Source organism: Aptenodytes forsteri, unplaced genomic scaffold (genome assembly GCF_000699145.1).
Source record: "Aptenodytes forsteri isolate BGI_AS27 unplaced genomic scaffold, ASM69914v1 Scaffold278, whole genome shotgun sequence".
NCBI lineage: Eukaryota > Metazoa > Chordata > Aves > Sphenisciformes > Spheniscidae > Aptenodytes > Aptenodytes forsteri.
Window position 1 is genome coordinate 1748154 of NW_008795907.1, and position 23430 is coordinate 1771583.

Below are 23430 nucleotides of genomic sequence, written 5' to 3' on the forward strand. Positions count from 1 at the left end.
GCAGGTGCCATGCTCTTAACTTCCCCTTTCAGCGGTGCCCGCAATGTGCCCTGTTAACAGAAAGGGACAAGCAACTTGCATTTCACCTCAGTTTCACTCTGCCATCTCACACAGATAACGGGGAAAATAGTGCTAGCTTTGAATTTTAACAGAGACCATCGCTTTACAGTTGCTCCCAAGAACATTTTAGTGAGTAAAGGTGCTGAAGGTACAACCAGCTTCCCCAGTGTCCTGGTTTCGTCAGGGACAGAGTTAATTTCTTTCCTAGTAGCTGGTACAGTGCTGTGTTTTGGATTTAGGATGAGAACAAAGTTGATGATAACACACCGACGTTTTAGTAGTTGCTAAGCAGTGCTTACACTAGTCAAGGACTTTTCAGCTTCCCATGCTCTACTGACTGGGAAGGCTGCAGGTGCACAAGGAGCTGGGAGGGGGCACAGCCAAACTGGCCAAAGAAACATTCCATACCATGGGACGTCATGCTCAGTACATAAACTGGGAAAGCTGGCCGGGGGGGCCGCTGCTCGGGGACTGGCTGGGCATCGTTTGGCAGGTGGTGAGCAATTGCACTGTGCATCACTTGCTTTGTGTATTATTATTATTATTGCATTATTATTATTTTATTTCAATTATTAAACTGTTTTTATCTCAACCCATGAGTTTTTCTCACTTGTGCTCTTCCAATTCTCTCCCCCATCCCACCGAGGGGGGGGGCAGTAAGCGAGCAGCTGTGTGGTGCTCAGTTGCCAACTGAGGTTAAACCATGACACCCAGATAGTGTGATGCCAGCTCTTCTAGCTATGCCTCAGAAGACTTCCAGGAGAAAGCCAAAGGCTCATGAGCTGTTGCCTGGCTCCAGCTACAGGAGGGATGAATGGAAAGAAAACCAAGCAGGTACTTACCACTGCAAGGGACAGGGTGATGCAACTGGCTGCTGATGTCTGCAACTTACCTGATTTTGCACAGAAAGTGCCTGCCTCAGCCAAATCGAAAGGCATCACACCAAGTTCCTCTGAAGAGGGCAAATCTACACAGGTTTTGCAGGCTCCAGGGAGTCACGATGCCGGGACTGCTTCCAACGCTGCTCTCACACTAGTATTTGTCTTCCCAGTTGCTCTGGGTTCACATCCAAGTCCATCAAGGCTTTCCAACCGTGAATCACACTGCAAACAAGGGTTATTTGACACATAAAGAAATGTCCTTTAAAAGGAAGGTTTTGAACCTGAAGCATTATAATTTACTACCTATAGGGTGACACTGAACATGCTTCTTCTGCTCCATCTTGCTGACACCTGGCCTGTTGGAATGCTGAGAGTAAGCATTGTGCCAGCTGCATCCACTATGCCAGGGAGCTGTGAACACCCACACTTCCACATGCTCAGGTGAAGCTCTGATGTGGGAAATAACTCCATTACTCCGGACAGTTCTCTTTACCTGAACTTGAAAAGTTCACAAGCAGCACATTAATGATTTGCCTGCTTTCATGAACTACATGTTTCTCTTTGCATTGCACTAATTTCTTGGAAGCTGAACAATCAGATGCAAACCTATCACCTCTGCCTTATTCATACCAATTTTCTGTCTGCCACTGCAGTAATGTACGTTCCTAAGGACCAACCTGGTTTACCACAAATGGATGTTGGTGCCATGTAGCCCAGAGAGGCTGTGTTTGTTTCCAGGGCAGAGATGGCACAGAAGGCATGGACGATCCCTCGTTCCTGGTGGCACAGGCTTTGGCGTCACCAAGACTGCACCCAGGGACCCAGACACACCGCTTGGCTCCTGCACCGGCTCTGCGTGCAAATGACTTCATTTCTAAAGCAGATGGTCTGGCACCTTTTGGGCATGCTGCACCTGACCACCACGTCCTGGAGATATGCTCATGAACGTGACGGTCAGGGCTGCAGCAGCCAGGAGAGGGGGCATCATGGTTAGCATCAAGGGCCCAGCTGACAGGGTGCAGTCAGGCTTCCTTGGCCACGTCGTCGTCATTTGTTTGGCTCTGGCAGTGTAAAGGCAGCGCAGTGTGTGCTCATTTAGAGGAGGCATTTGTATGGGATTTAGTACAAACAAGAACGAGTTTTGCAGTATTTTGAAAGACAACGGAGCATTAAGTCTGCTCACATAGACCTATGATTCCTCTCCACAGCCTGGGGAAAACAGAGAAGTTAGCTTTTCTTACTTTTTTCCGTTTCTTTTTGTATCACATTCATGTGCCCAGGTGGTGGCAGTGGGGTTGGGGCGTCTCTGTGAGGAGAGGCCAGGGCTGCCCTGTGCCGGACCCAGCCGGTTCCAGTGGCCCCAGGGCAGCTGAGGGAGCTGAGCCCTGCAGAGGAGCCATGGCACCCCTGTGAGAGCATGCTTAAGAAAGGGAAGAGGAAAGACTGGCAAGGAGGTACTGTTAAGGGCAACCCCCCCATTTCCCTGCACCTTTTGTGGGGGGAGAGGAGGTGGGAATCAGGAATGAAGGACTGAAGTAGAGTCTTAGGAAAAAAGGGGTGGGGGGAAAGCTGTTTTATTTTTTTTGTCTTTGTTTCTCACCATCCAACTCTATTCTAATTGGCAAGAATTTCAACTAATTTTCCCCAAGTTGAGTCTGTTTTGCCTATGATGGTAACTGGTACACCATGTCCCTGTTTTTATCTTGACCCACAAGCTTTTTCATCTTATTTTCTCCCCCTGTTCTGCTGAAGGGGAGTGAGAGAGCAGCTGGGTGGGCATCTGGCAGCCGACCAACGTCAACCCACCATGCTTTTCAATCTTCCACACAAACCAATTACTTGCTGTTTAAACAGGCTGCTCTGGAGAATGAAAAGTTGGAGAAGCTAAGCTTGCTGAGCTCCTGGCTTCCCTTCCCCCAACCTCCAAAACCAAGAGCTTTTTAAAATAACTACAAAAGGGAAAAATTACCTTTTCCTTCAGATCAATTCCACAACTACCAATTTTTATCCAGAACTAACTGAAACATTCTGAATATACAGAGCACACAAAAGTCTGTGGATTTGGAGAAACTTCTTTGAGTGACAGGTGACAGTCAAGACAATCCTATCACAGCTAATAAAAGAATTTATTGTAAACATACGTATCTTACACAATTATACAGTATAATACAGATAACATGAAGGACTTAACACTCAGCATTACAAATAGGCGCAATATTTGTAAAGAGATCTTTAGCTTGTATCAAGACTCTTTAGAAAGCCAGAGAAATATACCGTAACATTTCAACACACCGTTATCATCTGTAGCGTCCCACACACACCTGAACGGGTGCATGAAATTCCACAACCTCTAACTTATATCCAAGCAATTCCTACAGGAACTTCTCGCCAACAAATTTTTCTCCCACCACTTTTCAAAATTCAAAGAACTTGTTGCAAATGTTTCCTACATCTGAAGGACTAAACAAATGTGTTATTTTCTATCTGCTTTTAACAGATTTTATTTTTCTTCAGCAAACTTTATATATTATTAATATAGCATCTCCTAGGAGAATAACCTGTGGTTGCTCAGAAATGTAGCAATAGATCTCCACTGCAAGAACCCCATTAAGAACAAGGGGCATTTACCTGCCTGCTTCAGGGCCAGGTTCAGGACTCATTCTGAAACTCCATTCCTCACAGAAAAGCAGGACACAGGCAAGGAAGCCACAATTTGCAAACAGATGCCCAAAGATGAGCTTCTGCATCCTCAAGAGCTGCTCTGGGTGTATCAAAATCCCAGAAACTAAGCCCACAAGAGACGGGGGCTGGAAATGCATGTGTCATTGCAGAAGATCATAGCATGACTGAGTTTGCCCAAAAGGCTGTTCCCACACAACCTGCATGCTGTCATAGGGAGTGACAGATATCTTGAAAATGCCCTTCTCTTTTGTAAAAGCTGTTTACAGGGATGCCTGAAAGCAGTATGGACTTTGAGTTCACTACAGCCTACAAAGAAAGTGTGGGGCTTGCAGCTCCCCAACTACCTGGATTCCTCCTGACTCTCAACACTGAGCTCAAACATAATCATCACTGCTCGACTCCTTCACACTGACCTCAGCTGAAAAACTAATGTCAGGGCTAAGCTGTGTACTTTACTTGTGCAGGCAATCCTGCACTCAGCTCACCCGAACAAGCCAGGATTATCTTTTGAATCTAGAGCATCTGAAACACCCTTTCTAGGGGGCATTTAAGTCCTTCTCTGAATGCTGTTTGGATTTCATCCATTGGTCCCATTTCCTAGATTCAAGGGCCAGGTTCTGCCACTCTTATTCAAGCGAACTATAACTCCCTGTTAGCTCTGATGAACTGAGGGGGGCTTATCTGCAGACCCTAGTTTTATTTAAGGTGGAGAAGACAGGCAGCATCTCATTTGAGGTACATAGTACCTTCTTCAGTTTAAGAACCGCACCAAACGTATGTTACTCTCCTTGGAAGCCTGAAACCACCCTCTAAACTGAACCGTCTTCCACAGTTCCTGCACACTACTGGAGTTACCATCACCTGTCTTCTAGCCCCAAAAAAAGCACCAAAAGATAACATTTTGAAGATTTCTGTTCCTACCCCAGGCCAGGAAAGATAACTGTAGTTTAATGTTTATAAAAGGCTTTGTATTGTCAAAGCACGGCACCAACAAGAGCGAGGCCTCAGTACACCCCTGTGAGGTAGGTATCCTGCTCCCCATGCTCAGAGATGGGGAAACTGAGGCACAGAGTGATTAAATCAAAGGCCATGCAGCAGATCAGAGACCCAGCTGAGATCAACACATTGGAGGTTCTGGCTGTTTGACCCATGCTCCACCCACATGACAGCACTGCCTCACAAAACAAGCACTCTGAAAGCGTGACAGTCCAACAGGAGTCCCACCAACTTTACAATGGCTTATTCACGCTACCAGCAAGCACCCATGGGGCAGGACAAAGGGGTGGTGGATGTCGGGTGGTCAGGATGTTGCCAGCGAAGCCTTCTTCAGCGAGGTGTTGATAGCCAGGCTGCAGACATGTCTCCTACACCAGTGATGTTCCTGAGACAGGTAAGTGCTGGAGTTAGTAGCAGAACTTCTTCCTGCAGTCAAGACATCAGAGGAGCTCCCCACAAGCAGCAAACCTCTGTTTTTTTGATCCTATCGGGCCTCTCTGTGTTGAGCAGAACTTAAGCCAAAGGGGTGCTGCTCCCACAGCACTTCACAATCCAAGCTGATCATTACTGAATGCTGTCAAAACATTAAGACTTGTACAACACAGCTGGTCACCTGCCCTCCAGCACACTCCAAACCTTCTGGCAGCCCGGGGAGCCACTCGCTGGGCAAGCAAAGGGTTTCAGCCAGTCCAAGCCCACAAACACTGAATACAGTCCTTGCTCCTCCCCTTTCCCATGCAGGACAAGTGGTCAGTCAAATCTTACCAAGCCTGACCATAGGTTCTTCATCTTGGTTGAGCATGTGCCAGTCTATCCTTTCTGAGGTGACTAAGAAAGGTGACATCTGACACCTCCTCTAGAGAGGCAAGGAATTTGGTTAGGTGACACTTAGCTGAATAAGCTAATGATAAGCCTACCCAGCTGTGTTCTCAGTCACATACATCATGCTCAAGCAGGACTGGCAGGATTTATTGTAGCCATCAGCCTTCTGCTCCCCTACACCCAAACCTAACCAACCAACCCACCCATGTACTCAAATAACCCACCTTTAAAAGCTGCCTTTGACTTTTCTCATGTTCAGAGTACCAAAGCAACTGTTCTGCCCACTGCATGGGGAAATCAACTCATATGTAGACTGCATCAAAAAACCATAATTTCTTTTCTTAAAAAAAATGTTCAATCTCATCAATACAGCTGTCTCAGAGGGACCAGGCCTGTGGAGTCTCCCACAGCTAGCAATTCGATGCAAACTGACACTGTTTGTTCAGCCACTGAACATACACTTACCAAGTAAACACTGACATTTAACAACTTGATTTGGAACAGAGCATCATTTTGTTGCATTAAGGTGCATCTTTAATTGGAGGTAACAATCTAGTAGCCCAATGTTATAAATGTGTATAAGAGTGTCCTACAGAAATACTGGATTTGTCTACCCAACTTCAGTCATAAATCCACCTTTCCTGTAGCATCTTCTCTGCTCTATTTCATTGTTCCTCATTTAGTATCTTCATATGTTTGTTTGTGAGGAAGTCAAGAAATGGAATACTACAGATGGCTTTGTGAATATTCATCACTGTGATCTCTCTTGGAGTCCTGCAGGGAATGCATCAGAGATGTTATTATAATACATAAAAAGACACGTGTCCATAAACCAACAAGTCAATAAATTTACTAACAGGGTGAAAAAAAACAGAAGAAAAAAGATCAATCAGAAAAAGGGATAAAAGAGCAGGTGTTACAGCAACACAGGAAAAACATTAAAATGTCACAGCACAAAAAAGTCACTCTCAAATGACTGGGGGAAACATCTTGGGTACTGGGACAGGAAAATCAAGTGCTGAAGTATTAATTCTTGAACTTCTATAGCACAGACTATGTGTATATATATTTTTATATATAACATATATATGTTTAATATATATTATAAAAATATTTATATATTGCATACAAGTAAATATTTACAATTTCAAGCTATCCCAAATCATGGTGCTGAACAGAAAACAAAATGTGGCCTAACTGTTACCATAAAAATCACTCAGTATCTGAGCCAGAAAAGAGTGTATCAGTAAAATAAAGAAGAGATTATTTAGGTTGTTTAAGTTCTGTCTGGCTGTGGGTAAGTTGTCTACATGGTAACCTGAGATGGACAAGAGTGAGAAGGTTCTTCCAACATGGCTCTGTAGAAACAGGTGATCTGCCTTTGAGCGTGGCAACACCAGAGAATCCTGCCTCAGGTTTTAATGTTGTCTATGTTATTACTCCTTTGCCACTATGGAGCTAAGAGATGACAAACGCCCTCCTAAGGCTTGGATCTTCCCAGAATATAGTTCATAAATTCCCTCACTCACATGGTCTGAGCTAATCTGACTAAATTCCTCAAGCAGTTCAGCCCTTAGTGCTGGCATAAGTGGTCTAAGAGGAAACAAGCTGCTCTACCTGTTGTGAGGAGCTGTCTGGCATGCCACAGCCAGTGCTTGCCGTAGGATATCACTCATAAGCTGTTCAGTGGCCTGTGACAAAAGACAACATTAGGAGACAGCATTATGAAAAGAGGAAAGGAACATGCTATTTGCTCAAGTATCAGTGTAAGAGCAGTTGAAATTCTGGCTCACTTCAATGCTGTATTCGATCAGCAGGGGGCTGTTCAAGATGCCCAGGTGAGTTTTACTGGCACAGTAATAAGAACTGAGTATATTTAATAGAAAGAAAGAGACCTATAGATGCACAGAGCTCAGACTGCAACTGCCCAGTCTGGTTTCTCTCTGGACCTACAGAGCAGTATGTGCACAGCAGGGTGGATCCAATGTTCCAGAGCCTGTGCCTCAAAGAGCATTTTAGGGCCCTGCCTCTCACACACCAGAGGTTGTTTTGTACATGGCAGATTCCAGATAGTCTCCTGGGAGCCGGTATATGCTTGTTAGCCACTCCCTGTGGTCACCAGGCTTATGTTAAGACACTTTCACAAAAACATCCCAGCCTGGATAGCAAGCAGATGGCAGCCGTATGCCCTACACACTTGGCTTAATCACGGTTCAGTCAAAAGCTAATTAAGGCTCTTGGCTTTCTGTGCCTATATCAAGACTAGAGCAGAGGTTTCTGGGACGTTCAGTCAGGAAAGCTGGCATTAACTCTACAATTATAATGGAGCAATCTGATGGTTACAATCTGTGTCTACAAATTGATGTATCTGTATCTGAGTTCAACTATGATAAGTAACAGAAAGCACAGCAGAAGTATGCATGCATGTGCATGTGTGACCCGGAATTAATTAGCTTTTGTAAAACTGATCTTCCAATAAGCAGCAGTCTGCATAAACAACCCCAAAAATTGTCTTTGGCTTGAAACACAGCAGAGCACTGCTAAAAATAATCTGTGTTAGCCTTCAGTCCAAACCCAAGAACTTCAATTCCATGCTGTTCAAAGCTTTGGTAAGAAACAGTCTCCGTTTTTGCAAAATTCATTATGATAGGTAAATGGTTTCTCATACAAGGCAGAATTGCTGCTGTCTGCAGGAATTCAGCAGTCTCCCAGTAGAGACAACCCAGGCAAAAAGGAACTCAACAGTATTTAGGAAAAAATAGCTAACCTCTTATAAAATAATCAAGTCTTACAGAACTCTGGCAGATTCCTCCCCCATGCCCCCGGTTCTGAAGGGTGGGACAAAGTAAGGGGTACTTTCAAAGTTACAGAATCAGTCAGTATCTTGCTGGAGGTGAGAATCTGCAAATCACTATTCTGTGTCCAAGCCAACAAATCAGTTAGAAAGCCAGAAACACACACAGAAGTATATGACACTCTTTGGAAGTTTTATATCCTTCTATACATGTACAAAGATAGACATCAGACTCTGCATCTCCTGATTTGATAAATGCATATTAAAAAGGATATTCAATCTTTTTTTCTACATTACTGGGTTAATACAGTTACAGAAAAGTTCTTAATGTGAAGTAATTTCTTACCTTTAAAATCATATCTTCTATTACTGATGCATAAACATTCTTTTGTACCTCAGCAGGCTGAAAAGAAATCCCTATCTATAAAATAGGAAAGAGAGAAAAAAATTAATACATCAAATAACACAACCCACATTTTGCTACAGATGAGATGAGAATGAGATAACAGAAACAATCTATTACAAAGGGTAGTTAAAAAACAAGCAAGCAGATACTGAGAACTTTCAGGCAGTGTAATCTCAGGCTTCATTAAAAAAAAAAATCTGGAGAAAATGACGCTTGAGCATTAGAACAGCCTGCAGAAATGCCTCTAAAACACAGAAGAAACAAAAGCAGGTTTTAATTTTTGTTTCAGAAAGTCCACACAGAAACCATGCTGCATTGGGTATCTTTGGACTGAGAATGGAAGCTCCATTTTAAAACTGTACATATATTCAATCCATCTATTCATAATCTCCCCTGCACCTAACTATGGCAACTGAAACCACTTTACAGCCTGCAGAAATGCCTCTAAAACACAGAAGAAACAAAAGCAGGTTTTAATTTTTGTTTCAGAAAGTCCACACAGAAACCATGCTGCATTGGGTATCTTTGGACTGAGAATGGAAGCTCCATTTTAAAACTGTACATATATTCAATCCATCTATTCATAATCTCCCCTGCACCTAACTATGGCAACTGAAACCACTTTAACTCCTGGCACAAAAGTTCTGCATCAAAAGAGTGTTTCATCCCCCAGTCACACTCTCATCATGCCTGTGCCCTTGCCACCTACATAGGAAGAGACTAGATACGCTGCAGAACCAAAGGTTTGTCCCTTGATGGCAGCATTTGAGGTGGAGACAGAGATCCTTTCTTTCATCCCGCAACTGCTGCATGCAAACGCCTCACGCTGCTCCTGTCTCTGCTGGTACAATGGTAAGCACTCCTTCCTACAAACAGAGTCAGTCTCCTCTCTTTCCTTCCTGCTGCTGTGAGAGAAGACCCCCCCTCTCCCTTTCTTTTACCCTAATTTGAATAGGGGGAAGAAGCCCAAGCAGTAGAGAAGTTTGCTGTGGTCTTAGCTTTACCGCAACTCCTTTTCAGGAGCTGCTATTAAACAGCACTGCTCCAAGCAACGAGCCCAAATCTTTCATGGGATGGGACAGGAAGAATTCAATGCTAATGCTCCTCTTCCCTCATTTCCCCTTACTTCTAGCCTTCTAGGATGATTTTTCTGGTGCTAAGCCCTGCAACACAGCTCCTCTGAAATGACCTCCTGGCTGGCATGCTTCACTTACTCCTGCCAGCACTGGCCAGCTGAGTGTCATGAGTCAGAAGGTCCAATTTTTCCAGGGCATTTATAAAAACTTTCATAAAGCATCCAGAGGCCCATAGAGATGAAAAGCGGGCAACTAAATAAATGTAAGACCACAACTAGCTTAACAGCAGTTCTTATTAGCTTTATGATTCACTTATTACCTTCTCTGCAGTGTCCCTCACAAACTCTGATGCAGGCAAGGAAGCCAAGTAGAACTTCATCTCCTCTTGTTTCTCCTCCTGTTCTTTCTTAATGTTTATTTTTAATGGCTCACTAAAGTTGAGAATGTCTACTTCCTCTTCATGTTCTGGTTCTCGTTTCAGAAATTGCTGTAGTTCCTCTAGTTTTCGGCACAGCTCCTCACCACTGCTGTAAGATGAAGGGCATTCTGAAAAAGAAGCAATCAATTAAACACATGATATGTTATGGAAAGGTGTTTATAAACAGATGCACACTCAAAATATGGTAAGAAATTAAGGTAATTGGAAGTTATTTTTGTAGTTCCTACCAAACATAAGGATGAACAGAAACGCAAACAGTCATTGAGAGCCTTCTAATTATATCTTCCTGACACTCATGGTCCTCTCCCTCATCTGCCCCTACACCAATCAAGAAGACTGCATGTCAAACAAAACTAGGCTAATGTGAGTCTCCTAAACATTCTCACAGAAGCTTTTTGACAACTGGCAAAGCAGTCTGATGCTCTTCAACTTTCTTGGAGAAATGGAGTTTTTACTATGTAGGCACCATGTAGCACTAAATCATCTTTTACATTATGACAAGTATTATCATGCTTTTTAAGAAAAATCAGAAGACAGATTTGCAGTGGAATTACAAAAGGCTAACCTCTTCTCTGCATGCTCGACATGAGCCAGTAAAACCTTCAGTGGAAAGCTACACAATAAACAGATTCTTTTCTTCAAAGACAAACACAAATCTAGTTATTTAGATACAAATATTAAAAGGTGGCTCTAGGCTTCCTTTCCACCTTCAACAACTGCAATGCAGGGCCAGACTTAGCAAAGAATAATCAAACCCATACACTTCTGTGAAATACCTTAAATCCCTGTATGATCAGAACAGAAAAACATTCAGTTTTGGGAAAGGGATTATCTGAAGGTGAAACAAGGGAGCCTAACTGTGAAGAATGGATGAAATTAAAGATGTATGTTTAATACATACTAAAATGGACTGTGAAGATCCCAGAGCTATGCCTAGTACAATAATGTAGCAGCTGTAATAACACAACGTGAAGCTTCACACAGGCCAATTCACTTCACTTTTGGAGCTAAATTAACCCCCACTGAGCTCCACACTGCCGCTGCCAGTTCTGGGGGGTTTTTCGTACCTGAACTCATTCACACTGTTTGCACGGTAAGTCTTTTAACAGAGGCTAAGCTTAACCAAGGGCAGAACTGTCATTACTCCCTATGCTTCTTTTGTGTGCCCATTTATAAATGATTACACTGTGGGGCAAGAATCATCTCTCATAAGATTTATCTACACTGGGCCTCCAAAGGCACCAAAGCACAATAAAACCCAAAAGAGGCCCCAGAGAACATGAGGACTGGTAGCGACAAGGGGCAGCCTCACTTGTAGGCTTGCCCTTAAGGTCTCCAACTTCTGTTATTCCAGAGTGAATCAAGTTAAAAAACAAAGAAAGTAAGAATCCCCTTCTCCTGAAGAAGCAGCACATGTGTGTGCATACACACAGTCTTGAGCCATTTAACAAACAGCGTCTTTGGCAAAAAGCAGCTTTCCGTCCCTCCATACTCACCTGGCTCACTGTCTATCTGTGTCAGCACGTCTTCAATCGAGTCCTCATCGTTCCGCAAGGTCTCCGGGTCAGGTGGAGTATAGCCATGGCATCGACACCAGTGCACCACATGCTTTGTTTTCAGGGGTGTAACGTTGTGAAACCTGGGGTGCTTCTCTATGATTTCTTGTAGGATCTTTCTCACTGTCATTGCTCGTTGCCACTGTGACAAACCAAAGGGAAAGCTCATCACACTGGCTAAAATGTTTCTGGATAGACTATGGCCCAGAACAATAACCCAGGTTGCAAGGAAAACAAAAGGAACATGATTTTCTCAGAAGTCAGAACGACAAGGAAAAACAAATGTGGAAGATGGTCCTAATCCTGATATTAGGCAGCTGTAGGCAGGTCATTTAAACTCTGCTTTCTCATCCGAACAAAACCTCAAGAAAAAGGGACACACATATACAGGAGCCCAGACACATTTGTCTTGACCTGAACCGTCTCATCTCCCAAGCAACATCTAAGATGGCATAGTGCAAGAAATCCACTAGAGCAAAATATGCTGCTCAAAATTTTCGTTAAACTCTTTAATCATTTCAGTTGGCAACAGCAGAGGGTCTAATCAGTTTTAACATCTTCCCTGTAAAACTCCATAGCAAGATGACAAAACTATGAAGAAATAGGGGGAAACATAACAACCACAACACAAAAAGGTCCAGATTAACTGAAATATTTATCTTCAGTGAACTGACAATCTATTTCAGCATGAGCATTGCTTATATAAGATCCCTCAATTCTCTTCCTACAGAAAGCAGACACAATCCCATGAAAAGACGGACAAAGTATGTTGGTTAAAATTCCCATGACCGTAATATGCCACTGAGGAGTGATGAGGATAAAGTGCTAACAAGACAGTTTGCAAAAATTCTGATTTTGGAAATGCTTCAAAAACATCTTGCTTTGAACCAACTGAAAAATGACCTTTAGAGACCCTTCTGCTTGAGAAAAGTCTCTGAACAATAAACTGGATCACTACCTGGACACAAATCAGTGCATCTTGCAGTAAGGAATGCTTCCATTTAAAATGCGACAGATTGCTTCATAAAGCAAGTCAGCCAACAACAAGGAAGGTTCCATAATTCAGAAATCCTTCTTGTGTCCCTAATGACTGCTTACGAAACACAGGAGAGGATTACCTCGGCTGCCCTCCTCTTCCCAATATTCCAGCTGTAATACTGTTCCACTGAACTGGCACAAAAAGAGCTTGCATCTTCACCTAGAAAACACAAAGCCAAAAACAGTATTAAATTTTACCACGTGAAGTAAGATAAATTCTGGTTTTGATGTTATTTAGTGGAGAAGAAGAGGGAAATGTGTTTCATGCTCATAGGAACAAGGACTGTAACTCTTACAAATGCTGTGCTCTCTCTGAGCACAGCACACACACGTGCAGCAGACACTTTGGTTTTTGAATGCAAAATCAGCTTCCCTCTTGGTCAGGATATGCAGACACCTGTGGCTATGGGCTGTTTTAAGCCTCTTCTTCCCCCCAAAACTGTAACGATGTAGACCTGTAAGTCTGTCTTACTGGTCAAAGTCTCTTCCTTTGGAAAACATTTTTTTTGCCAACAAACTGCAATATAAAAATGAAACAGTGAACAGGTTTCCTGGCAAAAGCACAAGGAGGGGATATGAATCCTAAGCAATGGATTCATGAATGCTACTGTAGGCCAGAGAGCTGTATGTAATGAAAGCTCTACTGTGCTGCCCACTCCTACTTTGCTCACTGTGCTTATCTTGAGAGGGTCTGCCCTACCCAGTCTCCAGGACTTGTTCAAAGTGCATTAGTTACCAGAGAAAGCTGATACATTTTCAGCTATGTACCTGAGTAAGAGGTATGCAATTATAAAGTACCATAAAAGATTAAAAGGTTTCCCTGCAAACTACCACCTTTCATTTAAAAAAAAAAAAAGCAAACACCCCAACCAAACACATTCCAATGCTGAGCTATGTTATCATATTTGCAAGCATTTCTGAAACCCTGGCACTAAATTGGGGGTGGGGGTGGGGGAGAGAAAGTACATCTATTAAGGACAAACCACGGAAAAGAAGACCTACTTGCAGCCGTTAACGTGAGGAAATACAATCTATTTCTAACCAAAAACCAGGTGAAAGTTAATAACTGCTGACAACATACTTGGCTTTATTGGAAGAAGCTGATTCTAAGCATCTTTAGAATAACCCCTGGAGTAAGGTCTCTTGGAGAATGGCTTCATTTCATTTGCCTTTTAATAATTTTTGTGGCTACAGAGTATGCAAGGCATTCTGTTGATACATTGAAAACAGAAAGCAAAGGCTTTTAATTTACTGCTTACTTTTTTCAGCAATTAATGGAACCTTCTTCACTATTGCTGTTAAAAGCTGCTGGATGTTTTCCAAATATTCTATGCTGCAAGGCATAAAAAGAATCACAATGAAGAATACTGTTGGAAGCAATGATTCAGATGCAAAAGGTTTCAAAATCACTGCATGGTTTAAAGTCCCTAGCCCCAAGGCATTATAGCAACATTAGTATGAGGATAAACTGTTGTGCTCCAATCCGGAGAAGGTATTTCAAACAGCCCTTCCACTTGCCGAAGTGTCCACATCTGAAGCTGCATTTGTCGTGATGAAGAAGCTGAAGACAGGCTTTTTTGGGCAGGCTTGGAAGAAATCACTGCATCATCTCACAATATGCAACACTACTTTGAGGGATACGACGCACTTATTAGTGCAGGCTGTCCCAGCAGGAACATGGGATACTGCATGGGAAGCTTTGTACTTACGGGAGTTTAGGTAAATTTTACTTTAACCAGCCATACTGTATTTATCTGGCAAGAACTGTATTTTCCATTAGTTATTTTGTAACTAAGATAATTTCCAGTGTGTAGTGACTTAAGATTTATTCCTGTCTCCTACACATACTCTCCATCAGGGTAATGTCTGCAGGGATATGTCCAAATAACAAAACTTTTCAAAACATGGAGACAGGAAAGTCAGCCACTGGAGGAATCTAGAGCAGAAGAAACATCCTACACATTATAAGAAATATGCAGAGAAAATTCTGCAAACTGAGTTCTGGTGAAAAAACACGAACAAGTACTTGCAAGAGCATCACAAACAAGGCACTGGATTTCACAGCCAGTGAACAAATACTCCAATGATCTTTATTATTTAATTCCAATTCTGAACCAACGCAGCCCTCATACTAAGTAATTACAGAAGTATATGAGCTTTACAAGACTAGAGAGGCAAGAAGAGAGACAGTTCTACTTATTTCAGATGCCCCTTTTTTGACCTGCATTTCACTGGGCAGTTTGACCTCAGTAAGGATACACAATGGCAATGGGAATTATACAAGCAGTGGATGATAAAGAGGTTTTAGCAGCTTGAGATTTTAGCAAACCCCCAAACAACTGCAAATCTTCAAGTAATTTTTTTCCCCCCTTTCATGAGCCCTGCATACAAATCCATTTACAAAGAAAATACTGCAACACTGTCTGAAACAAACGCCAGCCAACAGGATTAGTACTGATACAGCAGCATATGGGACAGATTTTATAATGTATTTCTAGGTCAAACTTAACACTACTGCACGTATCCCTAGAACCTTCTCCTTTCCCCCTGGTATTTCAAAGATCAGAAATCCTTATAGAGAAATGAACAATTACTTGATAACGTAATTCCCAAGTTCAGAGCTCTCTTCCGTTTTTACTGCTGCTTGGCCTTCTTGGGTACCCACAGAACTGCAGTTTTGTCCTGTTGAATCAGGCTCCATCTTAACTTCAAAGAAACAGAACACATTTTAAGAGACAAAAAATACCAGTCAGCTTGATAAAGAATGTCTTGTGAGACTGCGGTGAGACTAAGGGTCTTACATAACATCACTTCATTTGTTGTTTGCATTCTGAGTGTTAACCGTGAACAAATCTGGCCTTCAATTCTGTTGAAAGAAAGCCACCAGAACATGTGTCCTCCCCCTCCAAATCTCAACATGCTCACATCTTATCCTTTTTAGAAAATTTGCATTTGCATAATCAATCGTTGATGTTTTGCATATTACTGCCTGATCTAAGTTGACCTGCCCGCAAATGTACGTTGGCCTTTCTGTAACCAAAGAGCTGTATAGAAAACTACTAACAGTTTGAGCAAGAAATGACATTTCAAAGTGAGAACTTTTTTGAAGACATCATTGATTTTGACATCAGTGAGCTTCCTCGCATCTAGGACAGAACTCTGGTGAGACAGGAGCAGGAGAGACAGAGATGTTCCCAACCCAGAACAGCCAGGCAGTCTGGTCATTCATCTGGGATGGGAGAGACGCATGACAGTTCTGCAATAACTGGACTTTTGAGTATCTCAGCTCTGGCCTATGCATTATTCTGGGAAGTACTGTATGTACATCTTTCCCCTGTGTGTGCGTGCACGCACACGTGCTGTCTACATCTAGTGCTGCTGGAAAGCATTCTCCAGTGCCTTTCACCATAGTCACTATTCTGAGGACAGCAGTAACTGTGATTAAATACATGCTGCTCTATGCATTTCTGCAATGACGGATTGAAACAATGAACGTTTAAGGTACTTATGGTAGCTTTCTAGAACATCCTCATTTCTCTCTGTACTTGCCTATACTTTTGGATTTATTGAGGGGGAAGTCACTGTTAATTTTCTAGTCCCCAGATGCCATTTTTACTTGATTTAAACCCTACTAACAATGGAAGTAAGTTAGACCCCACAGTCACAGGGTTTACTTTCATAGTCGGGCCACTTGCATAAAGCAGCACCAGTTTATTTCTACTACTTATCTTACTGAGAAATTTCTTGTTACCTTTAGTGATGGATGCTGTAGAGGGACTAGGAACAACCGTACTTGCTGCTGTGACAGCTGTAACAGCTGAAACTTTGCTGGTAGAAAGTGACTGTATCACTGGAGAGGAACAGCAAAAAACCCAAACCAAACCAAAACCAAAACAAACAAACAAAAAAAACACAACAAAGAAAAGAAAAAGAAAAAAAAAAAATCAAACTTCATACACTTTGACAAATAAACATGTTCAGAAGCAAGACAGTGTTTGCAGCACAAAGTTTAGGGATGAATTTCCTTGCTACATTTTCTTCTATCTCTAACTTGGACCATGTATGCCAACAGTGACCAAGAGCTACCCTGTGTCAAAGGGGATTTTCAAACACCATCTGTCATCCTCCTCTGCCCTTTACCTTTGTTCATAGGCATGAGTATTGTCTGAACACCTCCAGAAGCTGTGTTTACACCGAGCTGTTTAAGCTGGCTGGGAACTGTCAGAACAGCCTGCTGTGGACTAGACTGATTTGAGTGGATTTTTAGCAACCCTGCAAGAAGAACGGAAGACAAAATGTTAAATAAAACACACCATTTTGTTTATCTCCAGCTACTTCTCTCCCTTTCTGCCTGAACCAGGATGGCATGTAAGCTAGCACTGCCACCCTTTTAACAAGCCACAGTTCAGTGAACTGTCAGACAAGTTTTTACTGACACAAATGATTGCTAAAATACTGGGGTGCTGCACCACAGTGTGCGCAGTATTACATGCTGCACAGCACTCTGATATTTGTGAGGCAGGTTTCCTAATTACGTAAGTAACCTTAAGTAAAAGTTGATGTAACGCAAACCTTTCAACTGAAGAAGGCTCAGCGCAGAGTAAAACGCTCTTGTCCGAACAAGACCTTGTGCTCAAGGGTCTGGTAAGCCAGTGACCGACAGCTCTGTTGTACTTACACAGTCACTCTCACTGAGGTACCCAAGTGCCGCACACACCTCTGCAATTCAGCTTAGCAGCATCCACGGCAGTCAGCAGAGCACAATCAACCATGTTTTAACTAAGTGACAAGCCCAAGGCTGTGCAGCAGGCTGATGAAGGACATACCTGAACTGAGCGTCCTGTGTCTTTCTGTAACACGCACTGAATACATCCATAAGGATGGCTAATCAAGCTATGAAGCATGTTAAAGTGGGGACTGAATGAAATCACTGATTTTAGTCAAGGCTAAAAGAACAAGCAGGACATTCAGATATTAACAGCATTATCAATGGCAGCACCCAGTGACTTTAGTGGAAACCAGCAAGGCTCCAAGCTGTGCCACAGTGCCACGGGTGAGGAACACTCATCACCTCTCCACCAGCTCTCTCCTCCACAGTGATGACACCTCAAGCCACCACAGCCAGCACTCTAACACTGTGATTTGGCCCTATGTCCATTCTTTCCACTGCTAAACCGGCTACTTTCAATATAATTGTATTCAATCTATAGCTAACTTTTATTCACATTGTGGAAATTTAATAGGCTTCTATTTCAGAACATTGCCAACGGTACATTTCTTAGTTTCACGACGGTAATTTTATACTCACGATTTGTTTCAAGATAAAGTTTCCATTTCCCTCATAATTTATTATTCTTGTGTAAAAAACATAACTGCCTTCCAAGTACTAGACATGCAAGGTCTGGTGAAGATATCTTTTGGTTTGGAAGATGCATAGCACTGGTCAGTTAGGCTTTCACCACCAGGCAAGAAGGCTAACCTAGTATTACCATTTCATTTTTTTAAACATTTTAGTTTATTTAAGACTCATTTAAATAAAAGCCCATATTTTTAGAATTAAAAATCTGACTGCTACACATCTCGGCAAAGCCTTTTCTTCCACCTCCAGCCTTCTCAAACACACAGCCCCAGGATGGCCAAGCTCCATGGTGGTGGCTGGCTCCCTTTAATACACTGACCCCGAGCAGTTCTTCTGGGGATGTGAAATGGTGAACCAAAGGTCTCTTTTGGCACAGAGCCCATCTCCAGCAAGCAATTAAATACTCATGGCTTTGCAAGTCTCTTCCCAGAACAGTTTACCACACTTTGAGAAAGTACATCATTTAAAAGTGTGCCTTGGGGGATGTCCCAAGTGTGTGATGCACAGATGTGTCAGGATAGCACAGCAAGGGACCCAAACAGCAAGGCAAGCAAAAATGGACATTTTCAACTAAACCTATTAAGCCTGAAGGGTGGGAGACACTGTTCATTGCAAAACAACAGGAAATTCTTTTTGAAAAGTTGCCTTTAAAAATATGTATCTCCAGAATTTTAACAGGGCTTTTTTGTCTTTTTGTTTGTTTGGTTGGGTTTTTGTTTGTTTTGTGGTGGGTTTTTTTTAAACATCAAAATAATTGCTTCTTTTGGGATTCATGATGAAGTCAGTGCCTCAGGTTACAAAAAAAAAAAAAAAAAAAAATCTAGATGATACTCTCATACCTAAACGGCAGTCTTAACCTGAAAGTTATTTAGAATGGTGTTATTTCCTACAAAAAAAACCCTTGCTGCTTTGTTTGCACATAGGAAAATACTCAACTGCTTATCGCAGAATTGTGGCAGTCTTAACAGACTCTGTTACTTACTTCCAAGCTCTGTGAAAGAGTGATGAAAAAAGGAGGAGTTTGGAAGACTGTGTATGTAGGAAACTTGAAGAGCTGCTTTAAGAAGACACTGTCAGATGGGCTCAGTGTCACTTACTTTCTCTTTTCTGTATTTGTACTCTGTTTCCACCTAGTAAGAAGTCACTTCAAATGAACAGAACATGCCAGCAGGTAAATTAGGAGTCAGAATGAACATTTCTAATTTTAACCCATAATACTCAAATTAAACCTGCTATATTTGCTCTCGATGATACAAAAGATACTGGAGGACAATAAAACTAAATAAGGAAAACTCCCCTCTACATAAGGGCAGTCCATCTTTATTACCTCTTCTTTATCAACTTGAAACATTCCAGATCCAATCTACCTCATTGTACTTAATGGATTTTGACTTCAAAGCCTTCAGGTCCTCCTAATCAACATCCCTTTCCTTTCCAAGCCAAACAGAGCAGATGCAAAGCCTCAAAGCCAAATTCTGCTCGTGCAGCTTCTCCGACTTCAGTGGAGTTTCACTTTCACAAACTAGTCAAGTCTGTAGTATCGCCGATACCTTGATAGTTTCAGCATTCAGTGGCACACTGTGCTCTTGAACAGGCAGAATGCATCTTCTAATGAAAACCTGGCATGAAAACTAAAATCCTTCTCCAATACCAATGGGCAACTTGCACTGTTATTTGTAACAGATACAGTCAGTGCACTCGTGATAGGATGCCCAGTTATTTACACATCTCTTTGGCTAAGCCAAAAGTTATGCTTATAAGGTATGCTTTAGAAAGCATGACTTTACTTTTACACGTTCACAAATGCAGGTGACTCTACATTCTTCTACTTACAGTGAAGATTTAAAGAACTCACACCTGGATTCTAACTTTCTATAGGAAAGGCATGAAGGGAGTTTAATACCTGATACTGCAGCTTTTCCAGTCACAGGCGTTGGTGTAGTCATCAGAGAAGCAACACTTACAACAGTAGAAGTAGCAGTCTTATTCACTACTGATGAAGTAGACTGGCTCTGGCTTATACAAATTTGGTGTTGTTGTCCAGATGTCTTTGCTGTAGGAGCTCCAGAAGATGATGAACTGGAACCTGCATTATCTATTTGCTGCATAAAAGAGGCAGAGAGGGATAACAAATTCCTTTTCATGTCATAGATGATTCAACAATAAGCACAACTAGGGAGTATCTAGAAGTAGCAAAACCAAATGTCTATTTATCTATCATTAACAAGCAAGAGGTTCTCAAGCACATATCCAAAACCCATATACGGTGATGGTACATACAGAATGGAGGCTGTTTCAAGCAGACAAAGTGAAACTGTGAGCACAGAAACTGCTACCACAACTGCTTTGATAGTATCTGGAGCCAGGTCCCTTAACTTCAGCAAGCAGCTAGGCCTCCAGACGAGAAATTTGACCCAGGAATGTTTCATGTTTCCCTGCTGCTCCGAAGTCCAGAGGTATCAGCAGAGAAATGGGAAAAAAGTTTGGGATAAAGAGGCTGGATGGAAAATTTCTATCTTTGCAGCTTCACTGAGAGCTATAAAAACAGTGAGTAGCATTTAACGCAAATTTTAGCATCTGCACCTATATATGCTGCCTATGCCAGCATTCAGCCCTCTGAGGGCAGCACGGCATCAACTCTCCACTTTTTAATCTTTGCCTCTCCACAGGCAAAAGCAGCGAGGCCGGGGGAACCCTCCCAGTGAACTATACACTGTCCTTTTTGCTGCCTCCTCCCCACCCTGTGAACTCCAAGTCCACTCCAGGTGGAAAACCTGCATCATCTGGATACGTGGCTGCATCCACGCACAAGAGCGTTCACTCTAGGAACGCAAATGTTTTACTTCCAACCCCACTCTATGCCAGAGCACCCTGTTGCAAGGTTGTGCTCTTATGACTTCCCTGGGGTGGAGAGGAGTGACATCCTTTGAACACAATCAGGGCTGAAGGACCATGAACCCTGGCCACTGCCAGACTCTGAAATCTACTGATGGCAGATTGGGCACTAAGCACTGTGCAGAGCCTGTGATCTCAGAGGAGCGACCTGCAGGCTAGTTACTACTGGCTTTCATTGGCCTGTTGGATACAGAGCTTCAGGCATTTCACATTCTCCAAATTTTTGTGTCAGCAACAGATTTTGTGCTTAAAGGCTGTGTAGCCCAAAAATCTGATCTGTATGATTGCAAAAGCTGTTTCAGATAAAGCCTGTCCTACCTACCTGAATTTTAACAATATTAAAAGCAAGAAAGTGCAAGTTTTAGTTTCTCTTCTCCCCTTGTTTCTTCACAGATACTACTTTGTGCCAAACAGCAAACAAGCCAACAGAAGAAGAGTAGTGTGCACTGTGCTGGAATACAAATAAGAGCAGATCCACCAGCAAAGCTGACTGAAAAGAAGAATACCAATAGGGGGAAAAAGCAGAAGTCCTTTCCTGGGGATTATACTGGCTAGAGTGCAAAAGTTATATTACAGAATATTGGCAAAGTTGTTTCTCACCTGGGCCACCCCGTTTGTGGGAAGGGCCATGGCAGGAGCAGCAGCTGTGGTGATAACACCTCCTGATACTCTCAGCACAGTGGTGCCAGGTTTGGAGAGCTGGGACGAGGCAGGCACTGATTTTATAGACCCATCTGATATTTTCATCAGCGATGTCTGTCCACTGGGTGCAGCCTTTGAAAAAGAATTCAGCACAAGGAAAAAGGTGTATTTGTTTGGATTTTTTTTTAAAATTACTTAAACCCCAACACAACAACAACAAAACAAACAAGAAATGCTTTTTATATTACTGAAAAATATTTTCAAAAGACCTTTGAAAAATGCAAATTGTGGCAATAGTAGCTAAAACAAAATTATCACCTCAGAAATCAACTTTATTAAACTGTTCACTTTGCAAAAATATGCCTATCAATCTTGAATTTTGGATGATCAATTACAAGTACTCTTGGGGAGTTTGAATTTCATAGGGACCACTTGGTAGTTTTTAAAAGAAGGACCTTTGACAGATACCAAACCCAAAAATTTTTAAGAGCTTTAGCAGGTGACCCATTTCTAAGGTTCAAATATTTAGAGCACATTTTTGCACCTGACTGTATTCACTTCTCTAATTCCATTTCACTAAGAAATCCCAGAGTACATTTACAAACTAGCAACCCAAGCTTACACATGACCCACTTTGAGAACAGAAATAAAGCTCGAAAACTCTGGTCCAATATCTGCATATGAAAGTAGGCCTTCATGTGCTTTCCTGATCATAGTACAGCCAGCATCATAATTGTACAAAAAACAAAACAAACCAAACAACTACAAAAGGAAAAGCTTTCATAATGTGTGGCCATGGTTCCTATACTTCATCTGACAAAATGCTGACTGGTAAGAGAGAAACACATCATTTGCACATTACCTGTGTAAATAGAGCTGTTTTCTGTCCAGTTATCACTTTTAGTGCTTGTCCTTGTGTGGAAGATGCTCCAACTCCTACACTGCCCTGAACAACGGAAGCTGGAGTCAGCTGCTTCCCAGAACTCTGAGGAGAAGGCTGGCCGACCAGAAAGGTGCCCTGCTCCAGAAATAAGTAAGAGAGGTTAGCACTTTGAAACACAGTTAAAAGTCAACAGAAATCTAGGAGTGTCAATACAGGATACAAGCCTGCAGCTGTAATGCAACATTTCATCTTCTAAAACAAGGCACTGCTAATTACAGTGGATGCTTCTGCGCTAAGAGCTGGATACAGCCTTCTCTTCTTGCTGCAGAACACCACTTTCTGATGCCAGGGGTGAAAAAGCCACAATCAGTTTCCTGTCTTGTCAGAGGCATCCACTACAATTTAACACACTTTATGCTCTTTAAGTTTATTCTTTGTGACAAATGCTGCTTAGCATGCAAGATCAGAGAGGCTACTGCTAGGCTAGGCAAAAAAAGAGAGCAATCAAGACATTCTGTCACCTTCTCATTTCAAAATGAATTTAGTCCCCCCGACAAAGGCTATATATTCAGAGCTCAGCATACAGAAATCAGAGTGACAACCGGAGGTGTGTACTCTAATAACCTACCACCTGAGACCTTGCCACCCTTCCTGCTTCTCACTAGTGTTCAGTTGCTTCCCTTCAGAGGCTTCTTTCACCCCCTATCACACATGGACGCCTTCACACAATCTTCTGTTTTCTCATTTTTCTTCCTTACTCAGCCTTGCTGTTTCTCTCCAATAATCACAGAATCATAGAACACCAGGTTGGAAGGGACCTCAAGGATCATCTGGTCCAATCTTTCCTGGCAAAAGCACGGTCTAGACAAGACGGCCCAGCACCCTCTCCAGCTGAATCTTA

General features: G+C 42.4%; 1 protein-coding gene across 3 annotated transcripts in view; it reads right to left on the reverse strand.

The window, feature by feature from the left end:
- Positions 1-3051: 3051 nt before the first annotated feature.
- Positions 3052-23430, reverse strand: part of YEATS2 (YEATS domain containing 2) — a 51454-nt gene continuing 31075 nt past the window's right edge. For 2 of the 3 annotated variants that reach the window (XM_019473410.1, XM_019473409.1), the window contains 13 exons: positions 22509-22664; positions 21605-21778; positions 20013-20211; positions 16891-17022; positions 16502-16600; positions 15345-15456; positions 14010-14083; positions 12831-12910; positions 11653-11854; positions 10037-10263; positions 8582-8656; positions 7059-7132; positions 3052-6215 (listed from right to left, as the gene is read on the reverse strand). In XM_019473410.1, the coding sequence (XP_019328955.1) occupies positions 6107-6215; positions 7059-7132; positions 8582-8656; positions 10037-10263; positions 11653-11854; positions 12831-12910; positions 14010-14083; positions 15345-15456; positions 16502-16600; positions 16891-17022; positions 20013-20211; positions 21605-21778; positions 22509-22664 (1713 nt within the window). In that variant the 3' untranslated portion in view covers positions 3052-6106. The remainder of the gene's footprint in view (positions 6216-7058; positions 7133-8581; positions 8657-10036; positions 10264-11652; positions 11855-12830; positions 12911-14009; positions 14084-15344; positions 15457-16501; positions 16601-16890; positions 17023-20012; positions 20212-21604; positions 21779-22508; positions 22665-23430) is intronic. The other variant, XM_009284274.1, reaches the window with a different exon arrangement.